This window comes from Crotalus tigris, unplaced genomic scaffold (genome assembly GCF_016545835.1).
Source record: "Crotalus tigris isolate CLP2741 ecotype Arizona unplaced genomic scaffold, ASM1654583v1 scf7180000018016.4438896, whole genome shotgun sequence".
Taxonomy (NCBI): Eukaryota; Metazoa; Chordata; class Lepidosauria; order Squamata; family Viperidae; genus Crotalus; species Crotalus tigris.
The window spans coordinates 2,688,344-2,712,676 of record NW_024096778.1 but is presented as its reverse complement, the minus strand read 5'-3'; the positions used below and the strand labels follow the sequence as shown (position 1 = coordinate 2,712,676).

General features: G+C 38.7%; 1 protein-coding gene across 1 annotated transcript in view; it reads right to left on the bottom strand.

The window, feature by feature from the left end:
• COL9A1 (collagen type IX alpha 1 chain) overlaps positions 1-24,333 on the bottom strand; it is a 94,997-nt gene that overhangs the window by 57,339 nt on the left and 13,325 nt on the right. Inside the window, exons 6-13 of the mRNA XM_039346720.1 lie at positions 19,301-19,384; positions 18,019-18,039; positions 15,360-15,434; positions 14,814-14,849; positions 14,647-14,709; positions 6,062-6,115; positions 5,558-5,593; positions 787-810 (exon numbers count right to left, since the gene is read on the bottom strand). Coding sequence (XP_039202654.1) covers positions 787-810; positions 5,558-5,593; positions 6,062-6,115; positions 14,647-14,709; positions 14,814-14,849; positions 15,360-15,434; positions 18,019-18,039; positions 19,301-19,384 — 393 coding nt within the window. The remainder of the gene's footprint in view (positions 1-786; positions 811-5,557; positions 5,594-6,061; positions 6,116-14,646; positions 14,710-14,813; positions 14,850-15,359; positions 15,435-18,018; positions 18,040-19,300; positions 19,385-24,333) is intronic.

Genomic DNA, 24,333 nt, shown 5'->3' with positions numbered 1-24,333 from the left:
GATGGGTGCACATAGTAAGGGTTTAAAGGGTTTAAAGAGACAAAATATCTGACTTATGTCTTAGTTCAAGATGCTTATTTTGCCCTCCAAATGCCCCAAAATAAGGGGGGGGGATCTTATCCAACATTTGGGAGTATTGCTTTTTTTAAAGAGTGAAATTGGTGTCTTAAACTTTAGCAAGAGCCCTGCATCATCTCTTTAAAAGTACCCTTCCCAAACATGCAAAAAGCTTGGACCATAAAAACAGTGCTGGGGGTATCCAAAGGCTAACCATCCCCTGCTTTGAAAGCTAGTCCAATCCAAAGAATGATTTTTTTTTCTTGAACAGAAGAGTTTAATAGGCCCCTATTTGTGTCAAAGCAGCATTTCTAGCTGGCATGATCATTGGTGGAATAAGCTGAGGGTGAAACACACCAGTCTGTGACAGACAATCCAAAGGCAGAAATAACACAAACAAATATGAACCTCGTTTAAAAATGTAAAGTTTTTTTGTTTGACTGTGCAATTAATTATGTATGGCTGATTACATTCTGTCTGAGGGTTGATTTGGGTATGTAGGAATGGTTAAAGGCACCAGACTAGAAACTGAAAGATCATGATTTTAGACTGCTTTAAGGATGAAGCCAACTGGGTGATTTTGACCCTGTCACTTTTTCTCAACCCTAACAAGGAAGCAATGGTAAACCACTTCTGAAAATGTTGCCAAGAAAACTGTGGGGGCTTGTTGAGACAGTCAATGGGTGTGTGCAGACTGTTTCAAAGCACAACAACAACAAATGTACTCACAGGTGGTCCAGGAGTTCCCTTTCCCTAAAATAGAAAAAAATCAAAGTTTTCTAATTATTATTTTTATATATTTAGTTTTCAACTCAGAGCAACTGTAGAAATATTCAGAATGGAAAAAACAAACATCAATATTTTTAACTGGGAACATAAAATATTGTTTTCATCTCTCCGGTTTGTTGAGTTAGCAAAGAATTTCAAGCCGTTTTCATTATCTTTGAGACAGATGTTGAATGTGATCATTTAGAACAGACAAAGCAGTTTCCTTGCTTGATTAATCTATGCTTTAAACTATAATGCAAGTTTCACTGCTCTTGCCACACTATCCTAGAAATGACCATATTTTTCTATAGGCAAAAATGAGGAGAAAGCTTATTCTGGATTGTTTCAACATTTATTTTCAAAATGCAAAAATCTGTCTTCTTTATCTAAAGGAAAGAGGCTAGACAAGGACTCCGCTATCCAAAGCTTACAAGAAGCTAGAATGGACCCAAGCATTGAAAGCAATGTTGACTTCACAGTCAATATGAAAGTTCTCCCCTAATCCTTTGTTTGAAATACTGAGAACATTTTCTATGCTTCCATTTTATTTTTTTTTAGTGAAATGAAGCTTTTAACCAGAGGAGGTTTTTCCATTTCATCCCTAATGGCTCTACAGCCTGAACCCCATGAACATTGCCATCTTCATAGCAGTCCCTTATGCAAACAAAGAGGATCAGTTCATTTGCAGTCTGCTGCAGTTGCTGCTGCTGTTGTATGTCTTTGTGGTATGGTTCTCCTCTCGTAAATATTGACCATAATACCCTTCTGAATGACCTGTGAGGGTGGGGATTGGAAGCAGTGATGGTGAACCTATGACACATGTGTCAAAGATGACATGCCACGATGTTTTGGGTGATATGCCGGCATTCACATTTCAGCAATCAGAGAAGAGGGGATTGACTTATTGTCTAAAGCACCAGCAAGTAGGAGAAAAAGCAATGGGTGGAAGATTGTTAAAGAGAGATCCAATCTAGAACTAAGGTGGAATTTCCTGACAGTAAGACTGATTAATCAATGGAATAGCTTGCCTCTTGGAGTTGTGGGTGCTCCATCACTGGAGATTTTCAAAAGTAGACTAGATAATCATTTAACCGGGGTGGTATAAGGTCTCTTGCCTTGAATAGGGGGCCGGACTAGAAGACCTTCAAGGTCCCTTCCAGCCTTATGATTTTATATTCTATTCAGCAACACCCAACAACTATTCTCAAAAACACAACCTGTTCTCGTGCAATTTAGAGCTCCTGCAAGAGAATAGAACTTTCACACAGAATAGAACTTTCCAGAGGCTCAAAAAAAATTGAGCGAGAACAGGCTGTGCTTTTTTGCACAGTCCAGAGGCCATGGAAGAGCATTTTTCAAAGTTGCTTCAAGAGCAAAGGCCTTGTGGGACCCCGAGCAGCCTCAGGTGGGTCACAGGACCCTGTGGACAGAAAGACAATACTGCCTGAAGTAACATGGCAAATTCTGGGGACCGCTGGGCCATGGGACAGTCACACCAGTCCCCAAGGCTCACGTGCCTTGGGGAATAGCACAAGTCAGCTTTTTTGAGAGGTGCTAGGGCTGAAGTCAAGGCCCAGGCTCATCCCTGCTGCCAAGTGCTGTTGTTCAGGGAAGGCCTAGATGGGAAGGGGCCAGGGAGAGAGAATTATTTCTGTTTTGTCTGAGGGATATGACATGCCAGCAAAGTCAAATTAGGCTTTTTATGAATTTTTGACACACCAAGTCCACAAGGTTCACCATCTCCGCTCCACTCCTTCCTGGTGAGGTGGTTCAGGTCACTTTGTGTGCAGAGAGGAATAGTCATTTGTTCAGTCTGATGAAAGAGCTCATCAGGGTTGAAACTGAAAAAAAATAAATTCTATCCCTCAGTAGCTCCTCTGGGACACATTGGTCCAAAATTTCATTTTAATAAACAAATTTCAGCATGGGAAAATGGTTTTAATTACTGTCAACAGTGAATTAGAAGATATTTCTAATGGAGTTCCTGATGGTATCTCTCCTAAGAGAATGCTAGTTGTGAAATGTCAACGGCACTCTGACTTAGTGTGGGATAGTGATATATGTCTCCATCACACTGATCACACCAAATTGACAGATTACTCCCCCCAGCAATTTCATGATGTTAAACAGCATGAGGAGAAAGAGCCAAGCCATGTAGCACCTCATATTACATTGGTTACCCATTTGCTTCCAGGTTCAATTCAAAGCGCTGATTATCACCTACAAAGAATTATTTCTCTCTCTTTTGTATAATTTTATTAAAAAATTTTGGAAAGAAAATTAAAAACTAAGAAGAGCTAATTAAGAAGCAAAGCAAAGAAAGGAAGGAAAATGACAAAAATGCAGAAAGAAAAAATGAAAAATATAGAAAGTAGCTTCCAATTTTTTCCCCCAGCAAATATCTGCAATTTTCAAATTACCTTCTATACTATGATCCCCAAAAAGAAAAGCTCTCTTTTTTTTCTATTGTCTTCTTTTTCTAGTCAGCAAAGCCATAAATCATACATCTTCATCCAGAAAATCCATAAAAAGTTTCTAGTCAGCAGTCAATGTGGATGTTATCTTCTCTCTAATCAAAGAAGTCAGTCTGGCCATCTCTGCAAGTTCCATTATCTTCAGCAACCATTTATTCATTGTGGATAGTGCCAGATTATTTTGTATTTACAAAACCACCTCTCCCATGTCAAACCTTGAGTATTCCTTGAAAGGGGAATGCTGAGCATTTCCACTCTACAGGAAACGAAGAGGGTGAGTCCTGCTGACCTGATTTTTTTGTGGCTGCCTCTATTAACCACAACACCTTCCTTCCAGAGGTACAGAACATACCTAACATCCTACCCTTTCAAAAGGATTTATATCTTATTCTTCCACTGGGTATTTGGAGATCAATGTGACAGGATTACTTTGAGTGAGTTCATGTGGGGAGGTGAATATTTGCATTTTAGGCTTTTCTTGCTCCTCATACAATCCACTTCGAATCATGGGAAGTAAGTAGTCTACAAAATATTGTATGACTAAATAAAGAAATATACGAATGCAGCATTTGTGCCAAATAATATGACATAATGACCCAACCAACACCAGGATTTCATGTTGGGAAGTCTACCTTACTTTCATTTTGCCTGTGCTTTTTTCACTCATATTGTGCTTTGTAAATTGATTTATACAATGCCATGATATTCTCATTATTATGGCAAAGGTGTGGCTTGTAACTTCATGATGAAGTAGGCTGAGTTGAGCTACCTACCAAACCCATGCAGTTGAAAAATACCAAACTTCAAAAATAGTGGTTTTGGTTTTGTTCAACAGAGTTACTGAAATAATTGTTCATAGCATGGGGTATATTTTAAAAGCCTCCAAGTTTCATCTCCACCAGTTTTATTTTTTTTTCCTTTTCCAGAGATTCCAATGTAACCCAGTTATAAAATTTAAGGTGACCTTCCTCAATTCAGCCTTCTTAAATTGGCAGATATTGCAAATATTCTGGGCAGTTGTTACCACACAATCTATTGGAAAACCAGCCTCTTTGAGAACTTTTTCATAAGTTTTTCTAGACCTTTTATCATACTATAATTCACTTTCCTTATAGATAATCACACTATATTACACTATATTATGTAGATAATAATGCTCTACTGTTCTACTGATACTCCTGTCTTCATTTCACAGCCACTTTATGGTGTTCAAATTTGTCCATTTAATTTAATGAAGTTTTAATTTAAAAAAAAGAAAGAAAGAGCCCACAAACAAAAGTCTATTTATTAGGTGTGTTGGTCTTTCTACCCTCTTTATATATTTATATATATATAAACATCCATGCAAAGTTTAATTTTTATTGTTTCCTTGTAAGGTGCCTGTTACTTAAATGGCTATGATAATAAATAGGTCGCAGAACATGAGGAAATATGGACTTAGCTGTGTCATCTGAGAAGAAAGTTAAAGATGATAAAGGCATAACTATATTCTTAAATGCTAATGGTTGCCATGAGAAAGCTAGAGTGAGATCAGAAGTATGGTAGGTAGAAATATGTCTGCAGGTGGGATGTAAAATGTCAAAATATCCATATGATCAAGCCTGATTTTTTTCTACACACATCATATGCCTATTTAAAAGACAGGGATTCAATTTTATTGGAAGGTAACCCTCCCCTTACACCACTAATTCTAAAAAAGCTTTTTCCTTTGAAGTTCTCCAACATTTGTAGTTTTCTTTCAGCATCTTTCAGAGGCAATTTAAGATGTGTCTATTCAATCCAGAATCGTATTCTAGAATTCTTTTAATGCATTTTAAAATATATTTCCAATTAGAGCTTGCTTTACAGTTCCTCCGATTTTGTAAAAGTGGTAAAATCCCTTTGTTGGACTGAGTAGGGAGGGAAGAGGATTTTACAAAAGTCCTGTTTGAAATTTCAGCACCTTCAACTGAAGAGACCCTATTATTAAATCTTATTCACAGTTAAGAACAGTTTCTTGCTGGAATTTAAGCTCTGCTATTAACTCAAAGCTATTTTCTGGTATTAAGCTATATGAACACCACAAAAACTAATATATCCTACCAATTTCAAGACAGGAGAGTACTTTTTGAGCTCTTTTGTAAATGACAGAAACTGCCTCCAGGTTTACAGATGTGTTTTTTTAAATTGCTTTAGTTTTTTACAGAATAGTTAAGGAAATACTGTATATTTCATAATATTATTAAAAAAGACACCATGTAAAAAAATCGGTGACTTACAGGAAGTCCACGGCCTCCAGGCAAGCCCACTTCACCCTAAAAATCATAAATGTTACAATATTTCAAGTATTTAAAACATTTATACACGTTTTTGTTCGTTTGTGTTACTTTTTGTTTAGAGACAAGGCAGAGTACAAGAATTGAGGAGATTGTGGGTTCTAGACCTGCTTTACGCATGAAAACCCAGGTGTGTGACTTTGGGCCAATCATCTCTTTCAGCCCAAGTCACCTCACAAGGTTGTGGTTGTGAGGAAAATATGAGGCCGGAGAATTAGATATGTTTTCCACCTTGAAGTATATACGTATAAAAAGGGTAGGTTGTTATTACGGTTCATCATACAGTCAGCCAGATATTTAGACTGGATTTGGCATTTTTATCCATGTACTGAGATTATTATTAGTATTATTCAGCAACTGGCAAGCACCTCCAGTCCTATAATTAAATAAAAGAGTCTGGAGATTGAAAAAATGGGAAGGAAATCTAATGAAAGCGTTTAATCTTACCTTTTGTCCTTTTGGACCAGCTGGACCTGGTGATCCATCAGGTCCTGTCAATCCCTTTTGAAATAAAATATTAACTTTTAGTGCAGTCAATGGCTAAAACTACTGAAAAAAAGAATGTTAACAATCTGGTAGATAAGCCATTTTTCTCTATATATGCATGGCACGCACATACATTTAGAATTCAAGACTTTTTAACTTCCAATAAAAGGGTTTCTTCAGACAGATTTCAGGGTTCAGATGCAGCAAACTACATTCAATTTAAAGAGACTGTAGGGAAGGCTCCCAGTTATAAAATTCCATCCAGAAAATGTTCTCAGTCTCGCGTTCAACTCAGTAAGGAAATACCTAAAATTTGGGGTTGGTATTACTTTTTGGTTCAGAAAAGATGAGAAGGAGCAGAATATGATCCAAGGTTTGAGAGTGGTGTTTTACTTGAGGACCGTGCATTTTATATCTGCCCACTCGGCTTTACTGTGAAGCCAAGATGAATCAGAATCCTTCTGCTTCAAACCCTGTTCCATCAAACATGATCTACGCCTTTGTACAACTGTAAAGCTAAATATTTTGGAACATAAATGTATAATGTATTTTTCATATACATTTTTATTTTCAGTAAGAAATAAAGAGGTTATTTTCAGTAAGCAATAAAGAGGCTTCTGTTCACTGATTTTTATCACGGCGTATGACCAATAACGAGAGTTGCTGGCCACTTTTAAGACCACAAATAATCCAGAAAATGTTAAAAGAAAGTCAAAGGTTATAACTCAAGACCAATTTGCTAGTTATATTTTGGGATCCAATATGACTCCTAGGGGATCCTCTGATGCTTTGTATAAATTGGAATATATACTGCAAGCATTACCTGTAGGTCAGTGAAATTTATTTTCCTTCTCCCTCAGATGTGTCCAGATGTGTCCAGATGTGTCCAGATGTGTCAATTTTTAGAAAAAACACCAGGGAGGTAAACTCATACTTGTTGAGGGGGGGGGTTGCCCAGATTTTCTACTAGGAAAAGTTTGGCTAGCAATTCCATAATTGCCAATGAGTAAACAGAAGAGTAGGAGGACCTGGACAGTACCACTATTAGCTTAGCTTAGTACAGCAGACCATGCCTTGCAAAAGGACTCCAAACAAGTCACCAGGGCTTTCTGCTTCCCATACCAACAAAGCTTTGAGTGACTGTGGAGTTCTGATGTTCTCTCAGCCATGCTGAGAACTTTAGAGCCGCTGAAAAAAACCAAATCCCAGCCAATGCACTGGTCTTCCTCTCAGATCACAGAAGAGTCGCCTTGACGGCCAGTGGATGTATTAACAATGGAGCTGCTTTCCTTCAGAAGGACTAGCTGGTTGGAGGGGGGAATCAGTGCCAGAAGTGGCTCATTCTAGTCTCCTAACTTTGCTCCTGAGATGGAAGAAAGTAGCTGGTCGCTTAGAGTTCAACAGAAAGAGATGGTAGGAAATATAGGTGGTTGTCATTTTTCTTCCTGTTGACTTTTATCCTTTTTACTCAGAAGTTAATGCCCCCTGACTCAGAAGCAAATTGCGTCAATTTAAGCAGCTTTTGGAAACCTGCTCTTTAAGCCTTTAGCTCTCCACCTGCTTGTTAAAGAGACACAGCAGTGCATGAAATTCATTTCATTCATACTTACCAGGACAAGCACATATCCCCTATTGTGCATGGATAAGCATTTCCGAAGAGCAGATGTTCACCTGGGATTATCAGGTGAAATCCCCAGCTGATTTGGGAAAGTTGGAGGGCATGAAAGCTCTTTTGAACTAATTTATTTCCTGATGTATGCAGAAGATATATGTAAAACCAGGTTCTCTGAAAGGTTATTAAATTGTGCTTGTGTCTGGAATGCAATTCAGATACAGTATGGATGGATACAAGCTTTTATTCTCTGCCTGCTATTTTTTAAAGTTAATTGTATCAAACCAGGAACATTTCTTCTGGCATGGAACATTAAAGGATTGGAGTTCTCTTGTGAAATAGAAACACGTCTTAGCTAACTTAAATAATAAGTAAATATTTATTTATTGCAAGAGAGCAATACAGGTAATTCTCAACTTACCACCACAATTGAGCCCAAAATTTCTGTTATTAAGTGAGACATTTGTTAAGTGAATTTTGCCCATTTTACATGTCAAACTACCAGCCCGCAGGACGGATGCGTCATGCTGAAACCGCACCCACCCCATTGCCAGCAATGGGGGAAAAGTTGTGATATGTCGTGCAACGTCATGTGACTTCGCGAGTTTGACATGTCTGCTATAGACCAATCAGCCTAACATCAATATATGGGAAGATACTGGAAAAAAATAATCAAAAAAAAATCTGTGAACATCTAGACACAAATAAAATTATAAGTAGAAGCCAGCATGGGTTTGTTAAAAATAGATCATGCCAAACCAATCTTATTTCATTGTTTGACAAAGTGATTAAATTAGAAGACCAGCAAAATGCTGTGGAAATGCTATACTTAACCTTCAGCAAGGCATTCGACAAAGTAGACCACAACCTACCTTTTGGTAAACTAGAAAAATGTGGGATAGACAGCATCACCACCAGATGGATTTGTAACTGGCTGACAAACCTTACTCTACAAGAAGTCCTTAATGGTATTACATCTACATGGAGAAAAATAAGCAGTGAGGTATCACAAGGTCCCGTCTTAGGCCCAGTACTCTTCAATATCTTCATAAATGACTTATATGAAGGAATAGAAGGGGAACTCATCAAATTTGCAGATGATGCTAAGCTGGCAGGAATAGCCAACCTTCCAAAAGACAAGATCAGGATCCAAAAAGATCTTGACAGACTTGAACAATGGGCCTTATGCAACAACTGAAATTTAATGTGGAGAAAAGCAAGGTTTTACATCTAAGCAGGAAAAACCAAAGGAACAAGTACAGATTAGGCGAAACCTGGCTCACAAACAGTAACTGTGAGAGGGACCTTGGAGTCCTAGTGGATGATCACTTGAATATGAGCCAGCAGTATGCGGCAGCAGCCAAAAAAGCTAATATAATCCTGGGTCGTATAAACAGAGGCATAGAATCAAGATCACATGAGATATTAGTAAGACCACACCTGGAATACTGCATCTAGTTTTGGTCGCCACATTACAAAAAAGATGTTGAAACTTTGGAAAAAGTGCCAAGAAGAGCAGCTAAGATGATTAAAGTCCTGGAGACCAAAACATATGAACAATGGTTGTAGGAATTGGGTATGGCCAGTCTAGATGAAAGAAGGACTAGGGTTAACAAGATAGCAGTATTCCAGTATTTGAGGAGCTGCCACAAAAAAGAGGGGGTCAACTTATTTTCCAAGCAAGACAAGAAACAATGGATGGAAACTAATCAAGGAGAGAAGCAACCTGGAATTAAGGAGAAACCTCCTGACAGTGAGAACAATTAACCAATGGAACCGCTTGCCTTCAGAAGTTGTAGGCGATTCATCACTGGAGGTTTTTAAGAAAAGACTGGCAGCCACCTATCTGAAATGGTATAGAGTCTCCTGCTTAAGCAGGGGGTTGGACTAGAACAGTGATGGTGAACCTTTTAGAGACAGAGTGCCCCAAAACTGCCCCCCGCCCCCACTCCGTCTCCCACCTGCCTGTTCCACCCCTGCCTGCCCCCTGCCCCGCCCACCCACAGGGACACACACCGCCTCCATGGCCCACAGCAGATCACCCAGGCAGCCCTGCAGTGCCATGGCAGCCACGCCCTCCGCCCACACCCCGCAGCATCATTGCACGCTATGGGGTGCGAGAGCGGAGTCTTGTCCCTGCTGCCTGGCTATGTCCTTGGCTGCGCTGCTCTGAGCGGGTGACCCAGGGAGACTCTCCTCCAGGGGGGAGGAGGGTCTGGGGTGACGACACGCGTGCCCACAGAAAAGGCTCAGAGTACCGCCTCTGGCACGGGTGCCATAGATTTGCCACCACTGGACTAGAAGATATCCAAGGTCCCTCCCAGTTCTACTCTGTTTCTAATTCTAGTAACATGGTTGTTAAGTTAATCTACCTTGGCCAATGTGTCTCCTTGTCAGAAGATCACAAAAGGTGACCCCAGGACACTGCAACTGTCATAAATATGAGTCAATTGCCAAGTGTATGAATTTTGATCACATGACTGTGGGGATACTGCAAAAGTCGTATGAAAAACTGTCATAAGTCTTTTTTTCAATGTCGTTGTAACTTCGAACGGTCACTAAGCCAACTGTTGTAAGTCGAGGATTACCTATATTCTTCCTCAGAATAAGTAGCTCTTACAAAAAGCTTGGGTGGAAGAGATTTTCCTTAGTGGCAACTCTAATGGTACAAATTTAGAAGGTTGCTTTTTTATTTAGCAGACTGCCCAGATTGATTGCTGAAGAGGAAACATCAGATGGAGAAAACCATTTATTACCGTCATTGTCAGACTGGGTCATCCATATTAATCACTTTTATATTTACATGCTCCAAACATAAACTATACAAAACGAGTATATAATTTTCTCAACACATGTATATTAAGTCAGTGGAGCACGTACTAGTAGGTACGTGATAATTTGAATTAAATTTGAGGCCTTGTTGGATCATAACACTCTGTCACCAATATTATACTGTCAAATTTCTAATACATATCCAGATCAGATTGCCTGAATTTAATTTAGTTGATATTTGACATTCTATTAAACTTTCACAAAAAGAACATGCTTTTTTATATTCTCTATGCATAAGCATAGGAGTCCATTTCTTACATTATGACATAAAAATAACAAACTGGGCATTGTGACAGCATGATAGCATGATGCAAGCTCTATTCTTTACTACTTTTATTGTAATATTGCATTCAAGTAAGTAACAATTAAGTTGCATTGTGATATTACAATATACATTTTGTCATTTATGTCCCATACCATAGATATTGGTGAACACAGAAATGCTTTTAACTACATTATTTTATGAGTGCCCATTACTTGATGGCTAAAGTTAAAGCAAGCTATAGATTGTACTACAATTTCAGATTATACTCTTGCGGAATTTGAATGAAAATTACATAGTGTACATTCTTTAAGTAGTCTTTGAGAAACTGTTAGTAAGTATTTTATAAATAAATATTTATATTTCATATAAAATATATTTATATTATATGTACTATATACCTATTTATATTTAACATAAATAATATACATAAAACAGCAGTTATATAAACTGCTATATTATATTCATATAAAAGCTTCTTTTATATGTTATGTATGTACATTTCATATAAAAGAAGCAACTGTTAGAGCAGAACTTCGAAGAATTATGATCACTAGGCATTGCTAGACTGACATAGATTTTTGTCTTTATTAAATATAAATGTAACTCGCTTTACACTTCTAAAATAGAATTTCATTGCCTGTTAAATAGCAATGAAATTGGGAAAAGGGAGAAATATCTATTGAGATTTTTTTTAATTACTGGTTTCTAACAAGTTAATCAAGTAATATTGTACTATTTATGATGTTTAGGATATAAATGGGAGCGTTGTACAAATTCCAGACTCATTAATCAACAATTGTTGAATGTTATTCTAAACAGAATAATAATCTTCATAAATAGAATATGAGATTCTTTGTTTAATAAAAGTTGGCTTTATCAAATCTATCACAGGATTAGATTTACTTAAATCATGGGTGTTAAATTAATGGTGTTGTTTCTTGATTCAAATCTTTCAAGGAAATCTCTTTGTCCTTTTCTTTTTAATTTGGCTATACAAGTTATATCATGCATAACTAGAAATTCTGAAAGTATCACGGAAGTCCAGTACGAAAAAAAGAGTTACTTTTTCCTATTGGAATATAAAATAAAATATTACATATTGATGATATTTTATGTTTTAAAGATAGACCAGAAATCTCTGTCTGGATAGTCTGCAGATCAGATCTGATGCTATTGGCTTGCAACAACAATACAGAAAATATACATTGTTTTGCTTTCAGGAGTTGGTAAATTTGAATTTATCCACAGCTTTGATAGAGTTGGAAGAAGATTTAGAAAGATGGTATTAAATTCCCTTAATATAAATGTGATTAAAATGAATGTAACTCCAACGATGATTTAATTGTTTAGGAGCTTTCCTATATTTATTCCATCACATTATTTTGACAAACGGACAGGGTATTGAATACATTTCTTTGCAAGGACATCTCATGAAATTTTCATTGTATAAATCACAATTACCCATTTAAAGAGTGGATTTAATTTCTCACATGTTCAAGTTTGTCACTGGGCAATTATACTAGTTTTAGTCACTTCAGAACTCACCCCTTCTTTCAATTTAACGAAATGATTATCTGATCTCACTGAAGTACTTGAATTCCTGGGAAGGTAAATGTTGTCCCTGAAATAATGTGGCAACACATCTATGAGAAGTATTGAATCAGAAATGTAATTTTGACCCATGTCCCATGAAAAGATTACAATATAAAATAATCCCAGTTTAAAAATGCCATCTGTATCTGTGTGTAGATATATAAACTGGGTCTATCATAATACTTTTACTTTACATCAGCTTAGTTCTCTGGAAGCAAAGAAGTTTTAAAAATGAGCTTGATTTACTACCAACTGCTTCCTGGAAAGAATTTCAGCTTAAGCATCTAATATTTGTTTTATTTGGTCCAGCTTCAACTGCTTCTTCTGAAGTTCATTCATTTATTTATTTGTACTATCACCCTCCACAAGGATCTATTGCATGTTCCACAGTATTTAGATGTTTTAGAGAAACTGTGACCATAAAGTCAGTAATCTGCCTTTAGAGGGATATGATGAAAGATGATATAATTGCTATTAGTCATTTACACAATCATAGGAGTAATGAACTTGAAAGTTCTGTACTGGAAAACTAATGGAGAATTATATTAAAAACAATTTGACATGAATTTTGCATGAACATAAAATGACTTTATGATCAAACAAAAAACCTGCTTCAGTTAGATTGCAATCACCCTGCTGGAGATGCTTTGGTTTTGTCCTATGATCCTTGCATTTCAGCTGACATCGACAGGATTTTTCTGGATCAGTCTCTGGAAGATATATGTGTATGGGTTTTTTTTTATTGCATCCCTAATATTTATATGTATCAAAATATAAATTGTGGATTTTCCAAGTGTGTGGATTGGCTGCAGCATTTCTGAACACAGGAAAGAGAAATTAATTAGCAGCCGTGTATTTTAAGTGTGTGTGTGTGTGTGTGTGTGTGTGTGTGTGTGTGCGCGCGCGCGCGCGCGAGCGCGTTAACATTTGAATTAGTCTTTTTCAATAATAGGGCATGGAGGAAGACTTCACCAATTTAGTCAATGTTTTTGAACTGTTCTATTTATAACAAATAATTATGTACTTGCTTTGCAATAAAATCTATCAAATAAATAGATTGGGAGGTTTTTGAACAAACATGAATAGGTTCAAGTTATGTCATGTGTGCTTATCTATGGAGGAAATAGTTACCACTGTGTAAATTGTATGTAAGTAAACAAGATTTTGTAAGACCATTCAGTCCAGTGCCTAGAATACATTTCTCCTGCCTGATACCCTCCAAAGATTCTCAGCTTTGCTGTCACCCAGCAAAGGCAAAGGGCATCAGGACAGTGAAGGATGAGTTAGAATTACATAGCTATATCTATAACAATCAACATTCCCAGCTGCTGATTCTTTCTAAATCCCTTACAACATAGGGCACTTAAGGAAAGCATGCACAAAGAGCATAGAATTCTTTCCAGTCTCTTATTTCTGGAGTTCTGCTCTAAGTCATGTGACCAAGAAGCAGTTGGCAATAGGGGAAATATTATGAGGGTGGGGTTTTTTTTCCACAACATTACTAATTCCTCTCACTATATCAAATTTCGTCCCATTAAGTTCAGTTTTCAAAAGATGATTGTGCTGATGAACAGAGTCCTGACATTATTTTATAAAAAAAAAAATGTCACACATTTCATTGGATTGGAGACTACAGAAACACAGGCCACTGAACACTCAAAGGTAAGTCAAGAACTAGTGGGTAAAACCTTTACAGTGAGAAATCCAATTTTTTTTAAAAAAAAAAAAAAAGATGAATTCCCTGATTGTTAAGCAGTGGAACAGACTACCTTCTGAAATATAGATGGTCCATCACTGAAGGAGAAAAGATTTCCATTTGTCTGGGATAATACAAAGTTTGGTGTACTTGACAGAGGATTGGACTTTGTGACCACCACCATCCATTGCAACTCTATGATTCCATAATGTTATGATGCTCTGCCTAAATTCAAGGGAATTGTGAAGTAAAGAAGTCCCAATTTCAGGGAGTTCAGCTTGTCACTTTCACCCACCTGGTATCTGCTCTAAATCGAAAGAATCTTTTTAGCACAGGGAAGGCCCTTTTATGACTTGTGGACTTCAACTCCCAGAATTCCTCAGCCAGGCACGCTGAGGAATTCTGGGAGTTGAAGTCCACAAGTCATAAAAGGGCCAGGTTTGAAGACCCCTGGCTTGGAATAACACCATAAAGGTTCACTCACAGCCATAGTGCATATATTGTATCAGCTTCTCATGGACAAAAGCTATGCATAAATTTGCACTCACATCAGCTCCTGGTATTCCTGGCAATCCAGGGACACCTGGTTTTCCAGCATCACCATCTGGACCCTATAGGAGTGAATTGGATACCAACGAAGTAAGTTAGCAAATAAAAACAGATATTTTATTTAAAGACGGTATTTTAAAAATGCTACCTGTTCTCAGTTACTTACTGGACGACCTGGGGGGCCATTAGCACCTCTGTCTCCCTAATGGGATAAAGGAGAGTCACAGTCAAGTGAAATTCATTTTAACATAATAGCACTTATAATTCTATCTGTAAATTGTCTGTGTATTATGCAGATATGATAAATATCCCTGTACGCACACACATGCATATTATATGGAGGAATTCTGATGGCCAGTAGACAGAATTGCTATAAAGCTAATCAAATGGAATTTGCAAGTTATAAATACTAATCTTATAGAATCCCTAATGCAAATTACAGATGATATGATGGACCTGATCCAGCTCCGGAAAATAATTTGTTTTAGTTCACACCACCAGTTCTAGTTCTTTGGGGCTAAAGAATGCACCTCCTAAGTTCCCAGTCCAATCAGTACAACATTTCTAATACCAGTTAACAGGTCATGACAGAGTTGTGCCTGAGTGTGTTGCATGCTGAATACACTCAGAGAGAGACAGCAGTGTCATTGTATAATACTGGAGAGGAATGTCTTGAATGCTCCCTGCCACACACAGCACAAGCTATACTTACATCTATGCCATCAATGCCAGGAACACCTGGGGAGCCTGGGGGGCCAGGGGGGCCTTCTGGACCCGGAGGGCCTCTCTGGCAAGGAATAAAAAAAAATGTTTAAAGTGCAGTAGGAAGAAGAAGCAACTCAAACCATACTATAAAAAGGGGAAGGAGCAATTGAGAACCGCAAAGAAGATAGTCTGACTAACCTAATCAAATTCAGTTTGCTTGATTGGGTAATAGGCTCCTGTTCTAATCTGCGTGAGGGTAATTCATGACGAATGTGTGTAATTATAATCCAAGTTGTACAGATTGACAAATGGTGTGTGGGAATAGATGTGCATGCATATATATGCATCTCTTGTTAGTGGAGGTGAGCAGAGACAGAATTCATACCTATGCCTACAGTAAATCTCAAAAGAAGTGCTTTTTTCTTCAAAAGGCAACTAGACTGTTTTTTTCCTAGAGGAGGAAGATGAAAAGATTTTGCTTCTCATTCAAGAAGCTTCATCAGTTCTGAAGGCGGGGTGAAGCTGCTGAAACTGATGAAGCTTCTTGGATAGGAAGCAAAATGTTTTCTTCTTCTTCCTCAAGGAAAAAACAGTCTACTTGCCTTTTGAAGAAAAAAGCACCTTTGGGACAACTATGACTTGGATGACTGAGAATCTCCATCGGCCTACAGTAAATCCTTATGGAAAGCACCCCTTAAGGCGAACCTATGGCACACGTCCCTCTCTGTGGGCATGCGTGCCATCGCCCCAACCCCGCCTCCCCCCATGGCCCCTCCTCACCAGCAGCCCCCCCCCCAGAGGAGAGTCACCCCTGAGCATGTCCTGCGCGGAGCATCACAGCCAAGGACATGGCAGCCAGGCAGTGAGGATAAGACTCCACCCTTGCACCCCATCGCACATAGTTGATGCTGCGGGGTGTAGGCAGAGGGCGTGGCCACAATGGCGCTACTGGGCTGCCTGGGCAATCTGTGGCAGGCCATGGAGGCAGTGAGTGACCCTGCGGGCAGGCAGGGGCAGAACGGGGGTGGCAGGCGAAGTGGGGCAGGGCCAGTGTTTGGGTACTCAGTCTCTAAAAAGTTCTCCATCACAGCCTTAAGGCAATAACTAGGAATGAAAAGGAAGGGATTATTATGCTTTATATTTTCATTTCATTATAAACAGGAAAAGATGTCTTCTCACAATGACTGGCCCTTTGATAAAATGGAATAAAATAATGTCCTGTGAATTAAAATTGTGCCCCATTGACTTCACTCCCTTGTAAAATAGGAAATCAATTTCGGATAGAGAAAATAAGTAACTGCACAAATGAGTTTAAGCGAAATTGCCATTACTGTATAGCTAATATTAGCTGTTTAGCTAATATTCAGACTTATCTTCTGAGACATACAGTATACATAAATAAGAGATTCATTATATACATATATCATAGCCCTTAATAAAACTTTATCTTTTATTTGTTTATTTGTTTGTTTGTTTCTATTTTTGTAAGTCCCAAGAGGCTTTGAAAATTCCAAACTATTCATTTTTAAAAATAATTTAGGGGAGGGAATTCAAGGCCTATAAGACACATCGTTTTCTTTTGGTGATGAAATTCTGATTTCACAGTAGATGCTCTGTGATTTACTAACAAGCCCTTTTTTGTACCTCACAATTTTTATAGAGAAGGTAAATAGCTGAGAGGAAAAGCAGTTTTCCTATAAATTTCAGAATGTGACAATTCCAGCTTTCGCCAGAGTTCTCACAACCAGTAGTTTAAAAGGTATTTTTAATTCAGACATTACACAGAAAAGTCGTTATTGTTGTTTGCAAAGTAAGCTGTTTCATGTCACAATTAGCCATAAGGCTGCACAGTACACATTCGTTTTCTTGTAAAAAACATAGAAATTGTGGGCGCTCCATCACTAGAAATTTTTAAAAAGAGACTAGACAGTCACTTGTCTGAGATGGTATAGGTTCTCCTGCTTAAGCAGGATGCTGGACTGGAAGACCTCCAAGATCCCTTTCAGCTCTATTCTATTACCTGTGTATATCACTATAAGTTAATTAATTTTTAAAAAATCAATTTTGGCTCTATATTCATAATCACCAGGATCAGTTGGAAGCCCTTGTTATGCATAAATGTGAAGGAAATGATCCCTTTTATTATCCTGATTGTAATTATAAAAAGATTACTTAGAGAACTGAAGTGATAATTAACCCACCTAACTTAATCCTTTGTGGATTGCACTGAATTAAAACAAATGAGTTTCCTTGGACTAAAAATTCTGGTTTAAGGCAGAAGGATACCGAATATATCTGGGGGGAGGGAAGCATCAAAACTGGTAGAATGGATCCCAAGGTAATCATACTTGTTGACCTTAGTTAGATTACTCTTAATGGCATATAGGATCCCCGTGAAGCCTCACCAACCAGGAAAAATAACTCAGTGCAGCTTCAAACCATGATATGTCAAGCAGTATATTTTACAGTGGCTTCTGACTTCCCCTAGAAAGCTCTCCAGCTGGACATAACAGATCCCATACCTTCTCCAGTATAGCAGCATCACTAGAAATATACACACTGTTTTAACTGTTTGACAATCCAAAATGGAATCAAAGAGCAAGGAGTTTATAGAAACTTTTTACATGCTTCATCTGAGTAAGAATCCTTCTAGTTTTAAGACTTACCTTTACGATTGTCTGACTTATCTGAAAAGAATAACAAAAAAAGTTAGGCACAACTTACTTGTGTTAGACAAAGGCAAATGACTTGCAGAAAAATCCACATGAAGCAGGGAAACTTTGTGCAGGAGCCGGGGCTAGCCATGGTTTACTCCTTCAGTCGCCACAGATGGATTTTTAAGGTTACTGAACCCCTCCAATTACCTCCAAATTGCACAACCGGCAAAAAGCACAGCTGTTGTGCGGATGAGTGTTGGAGGAGGGTAGCTAGACTGGAGGAAATCTGATGTCTAGAAAGGAGGGATTGAATGACTCCAGCTTTTTAACCCTTTGCCCTACTTTTAGCATTGAGCACTTTCTGCCTAGTGCAGTGGTTCTCAACCTTTTTAATGCCGCGACCCCCAACCGGTCGTAAGTCGAGGACTACTCAACCGGTCATAAGTCGAGGACTACTCAACTGGTGCAGCACCATTTGCAGAATGGGACTTTTGGCGGGCTCAGCAGGGCAGAGACAGCCTGGATAATTCCTGTTGGCTTTTGAAAGCCAATAGAATTAGACTGTACTCAAGAGAGTCTATTCTACTGGCTTTCAAAAGCCAATAGAATAAAAGGGAGTAGCACAGCTAAGGAAAAGGGGGGGAAAATGGCGGACTGCGTTGTTTAGCAACCCCTGTGAAATGGTTGTTCGACCCCAAATGGGGTCCCGACCCACAGGTTGAGAACCACTGGCCTGGTGCTTGTCTCGATCTGTGCTGCAAAGGGCTTCATTGGACAAGGAGAGACACCTTCCCATCCTGAAATATGTATTTCTTAAAGCTTTGCTTTAAAAGGGAACTATATTATGGCATTTTGAATACAGGTAATCCTCGACTTACAACTTGTTTAGTGACCGTTCAAAGTTACAACGGCAAAAATGAAAAATCTGACATGACCGTTTTTCACAGTTACCTTTCCAGCATCCCCGTGATCACATGATCAAAAATTCAGAAGCTTGGCATCTGGTTCATATTTGTGACCGTTGCAGTGTCCCAGGGTCCTGTGATCACCATTTGTGACTTTCTGACAAGCAAAGTCAATGGGGAAGCCAGATTCACTCAACAATTGTGTTACTAACTTAACAACTGCAGTGGGTCACTTAACAACTGTGGCAAGAAAAGTTGTAAAATGGGGCAAAACTCACTTAACAAATGCCTCACTTAACAACAGAAATTTTGGGCTCAATTATGGTCGTAAGTCGGGGACTACCAGTATTTCAATGTTGAAAAGCAAGGTTTGCCCTTAATATTACCGAGCTCCTGATGGTGAGTTCACTGCATGTTTCCCTTTGAGGACGCCGAGGATCACAATGAATCATCAGCCACTGGATCTCAAACTGAGAAGAGAGCAAAAGGGAGGCAGTAAGAGGAAGAGAATTTTATAAAACTGATACTGCATTATTGATCATCGTCATTCAGCAATAGAACCACTCTAAGGCTAGTAATTATTTCTTTGATGGTATCCTTTCCTTAAGTCTGAAGATTGAGAGTTGCATGACTTCCTCACTTCGATCCTCACAGTTTTGTGATATAGTTAATCACTGACACCATTCACAAATAGAAAATGGAGACTGAGAGGCAGAGATGATCCCAAAACGATCTGATAATTCCATTTATAAATTAAAAATTGAAACAAGAATTTCAAACTCAGAGGATGAACTCTGGACCACAATGGCTAGAACAGGTGATAACAAAAGAGTTAAAAATAAGCAATACAAGCTTGGTCACATGAAAACAATACTTAAAGATAGCCCTCAACATATGACTAGTTGCTTAGCAACTGTTTGAAGTTGCAATGGACCCTAAAAAAGGAACTTACAACCCAGTTTTCAACTTCTGACATTCATTACCCTCCCATGAACATGTGACTGCATTTTAGTCTCTGAGCAACCAGGCCTCATTTACGGCCATTTGCAATGCCCCATGGTCACATGACCCACAATTTATCATGCTTTTGCCAGAAACCAACATTTATTTCTGGGGGGGGGGGAAATCTGCCCCTTAGGAAACAATGGGTTCACTTAACAACTGCCACATATCCTTAACAATTGCTGCAAAAAAAGTTGTAAAATTGGGTCTAGTCCCATGGTGATCCAGCTTAATAAGAATCAAAACTTATTACCATAAATTGTGGTGCTCAATTATAGTTATAACCTGAGGACTACCTGCACTTGATTCCTAAATGAAGCTTAGGAAATGCTAACAACGCAAGTCTTTGTTTAGACCAGGGGTAGGCAACCTTGGCTCTTTTATGACTTGTGGACTTCAACTCCCTCAGGAATTCTGGGAGTTGAAGTCCACAAGTCATAAAAGAGCCAAGGTTGCCTACCCCTGGTTTAGACATTCATCTCTAATGACCATTTCCAAGAATATCATTTACCATACCATTCCTACAGAATATACTGATTTGCAGAAGTATATAGCAAGGCTTTTCAACCAGTGGTACGGGTACCACCTGTGGTACATTGGCACCTGGCAGGTGGTACATGACCATCCTAGAAAAGTGGTAGCAGGGGAGGGGAATGAGCTGAATCGGTGGCAGCACCGCACAAGCCTGAGTGAGAGATGGCTGGAGCTGCAGGGCTGTCAGGGCTCAGCGGAAGCGCCAGGATCTGTACCGCTTTTCAGATGATCGGCACTTCTTCAGGGCTGTCAGGGCTCAGTGGAAGTGCCAGAATCAGCGCCAGGCTCCAGCTGGTGCTCTGCGCTGATCCTGGTGTTTCTGCTGAGCCCTGAAGAAACACCAATCAGTTGGAAAGCAGCAATGATCCTGACGCTTCTGCTGAGCCCAGAAGAAGCGCCAATCAGCTGGAATGTTGCAGCATCTCCAGGGTCTTGTGATTTACATTCATATGCTTGGCAACTGATTCATATTTATGACTGTCACCGTATCCCAGGGTTATGTGAAGTGACCAAAACCTGCTGCAACCACCCAGCAGACAGGGGGAATAAAAACCAAACACCCCCCACCCCCGCTGCCAATCCTCAACAGACATGCTCATAACAATGAAAACTTCGGATAGGAGGAAGAGCACCGCTGGGCAGGCAAGCAGGTGTCTTGCTCGGCTGTGGCTTGGGGGGCACTTTTTTCAGTGCCATTGTAACTTTGAAGAGTCACTAAGTGAATGTAAGTCGAGGACTACCTGTACTTTATCGCTTTTTTCCTTTTGGGGGGGGTCATCAAGTTTTTGACACCTTGCCAGGCGACTGGTGGTACTCGGATGTTGCCATAGCCTAAAAGTGGTACAATGGGTGAAAAGCCCTGGTATATATCATTTAACAAAAGGACAAAAAATTAATTCTATGATATATTTTCTTCCAGGAGAAATTTGCTCTTGTAAGTTGTGCTTACCTAATTAATTATTTCATTTTATTTTTATCAACTTTGGTTGACAATTTTACTTTGGTTAACTTGAAGGTCACTTCAAGTGTTAAACACCATGTCAAGAACTCCATTCTCAAATTAACAGGGACAGGATCCAGTTTTGGAATTACAGTGTTAAAGATTGCACTGTTACGTTAAGCATCTACTGTAGAACATTAGAACAGCCTTTGTGTCCCTTAACTCTCCAGACCACAAACAAAGCAAAAAAAAAATAATGTCCACAATTTTGTCTCATTGACTCTGAGCAGCCCCTTCCATGCAAAGTCACACTTTTCACACACCCTTATATAAAAAATTGAAATGGTAATTTTTACTAATTTAGTCCTATTGATTGTATATTCCCACTATTTATAAATAATATCTTTCTAGACTGATTCTTTCAGAAAAATTCATGTCATTGTTTCCCTTTGGAGAGCTAGAATTCTAATGCTATATCAATATGCTGTCAATATTTTTGTTAAATTCAAATTATATTTGTTGGATAGGAGAAAATATGGTTCATTTTCTTCCAGAACACTGAATAAAGATGAACATTTATTTGGGATAAAAGAATTGAATGCTTATCAAAATGGAATCCTGCAAACTCAGTTCATGTAAGGCAAGGTCATAAGATGGGGTGGGGTGGGGATAGAACAGGGGTCTTCAAACTTGGCCCTTTTATGACTTGTGGACCAACTCCCAGAATTCCTCACCCAGGCACGTTGGCTGAGGAATTCTGGGAGTTGAAGTAAACAAGTCATAAAAGGGCCAAGTTTGAAGACCCCTGGGATAGAATGTCAAAAAAGGTAATATGAAAGTTGCTTTTCTCTGAAGCATTTACAGTTTCATTCTTTGGTTTTTTTTTAATGTTTCATAGAATAATTGTCAGTGATTTTGCTTTCGTTTTTCCCCCAATTCTGGAATTTTAGATACTCGGGAAATATTCTATTACATTCCTTCTACATTCTCATTGCACATTACCTGCAGATTAACCAGATTTTCAATCATTGGGAACTGCTCCTGATGCCAAAAGGACTTTATTCATAGATGCACATTTACAATCACAGTGCTGCTTCAACCAGTTGTCTTTTAATATCATTAAATATATTTGAAAATTCTCCCTGTTTTCAGATATCTTCAGAAAAGAAAGCAATAACGTATATACACATTTTTGCCTCCCATGCCTAATTTGCAAGTTTCCAATTATGGAATGTAACTAATTTAACACAGATTAGTCTTAAAGATTGTAATTAACTTATTCTTCATCCCCTCCTCCTGTCAATGCATGAATGGAGAAGAATGAAGAGGGGAATCTATGCCCCTTTACTATGAGTTAGCACCTTCCTTTTACAATTTTATGCAGCATGGAACAAGTCTTCTTGCACGGAAGAGGTTCACTTCTTCCGACTTCCTTTTGCATGTATTTACAGTAACACCTAAAAGGCAGGAAACTGCAAGGCAGAGTCAGCTTTCTTAGCTTGATTAATACAATACAGGCAATCCTTGACTTACAGCCCTTTGTTTAGTGACCATTCAAAGTTATAACGGCACTGAAAAAAAATGACTTACAACCAGTGGTGGGATTCAAATATGTGAACAATCAGTTCTCTGTGTGGATGCTGCTTTTGGAAGTCCATTCTGGGCCTGGGCAACAAAAAATTAGCTACTAGTTCTGCTGAAGGAGTGCAAACCAGCTGAATCCCACCACTGCTTACAACCAGTTTTCACATTTATGACCAGTGGTTAGATTCAGCCAGTTCGCACAAGTTCGGCAGAACCGGTAGCTAATTTTTTGTTGCCCAGGCCCAGAATGGACTTCCAGAAGCGGCATCCACACAGAGAACTGGTTGTTCACATATTTGAATCCCACCACTGCTTACGACCATTGCAGCATCCCCATGGTCACATGATCAAAATTTGGGCACTTGGCAACTGGCATGTATATATGACAGTTGCATTGTCCCGGGGTCATATAATCATCATTTGTAACCTTCTCAGTTGGCTTCCGACAAGCCAAGCCAATGGGGGAAGCCAGATTCATTTAACAGCTGCAGTGGTTCTTCTAACAACTGTGGCCAAAAAAAGGTTATAAAATGGAGCAAAGCTCTCTTAGCAACTGCCTTGCTTAGCAGTGGAAATGTTGGGATCAGCTGTGATCGTAAGTCAAAGACAACCTGTATACTGACTAAACCGTGATGAGCTATTTGACAAATGCATTAAGGCAAATTCATTCAGTTGTATTAATAAGAGAAAACATTAACCATTTCATGCAGAGGCAGTCAGTGATCCTCTGCATAATGTTGCTTGCAAGGGGGATAAGAAGTAACCATATGCTGGGACCATTATTAGCTCATGATATAAAACGGCAGGGCAGTTATTGATTTATTGACTTATTGATTTATGATTAGATTTTATCCTACCTTTGTTACATTATAAGGAACTTAAGGCAGCAAGCATACCTAATACTCCTTCCTCCTCCTATTTTCTCCACAACAACATCTCTGTGAAGTTTTTGTGCCTAAGGCAGGACTGGATCTCATAGCCCCCCCCCCCCCCCAGTTCCTAGGCCAGGAGACTACTACACCAAATTCCTCACCAGCTTATGGGAAACATTCATTATTATTTTAAGTCCATAAAGATCTCTGTTTTAAAGCATGATTAATCTTTCTTCTATTGATATTTCTGTAAAAAGATTTATAAGAATTAGGTTTTGCATCATTTAATCCAAGTTGGGTATGTTCCCTACACTAGTAGTAGGGTTATGAATACAACCTGATACATACAATGCAGTACCTGGCTTAACTTAAATAAAATACTCCAATAACTAAGTTAGACATATGTCCCCACACATACTTGTATGGACATATTTATGGCAACTGTTTACTAAGACACAATAATATCTCTGTCATATTCAAGTCAATT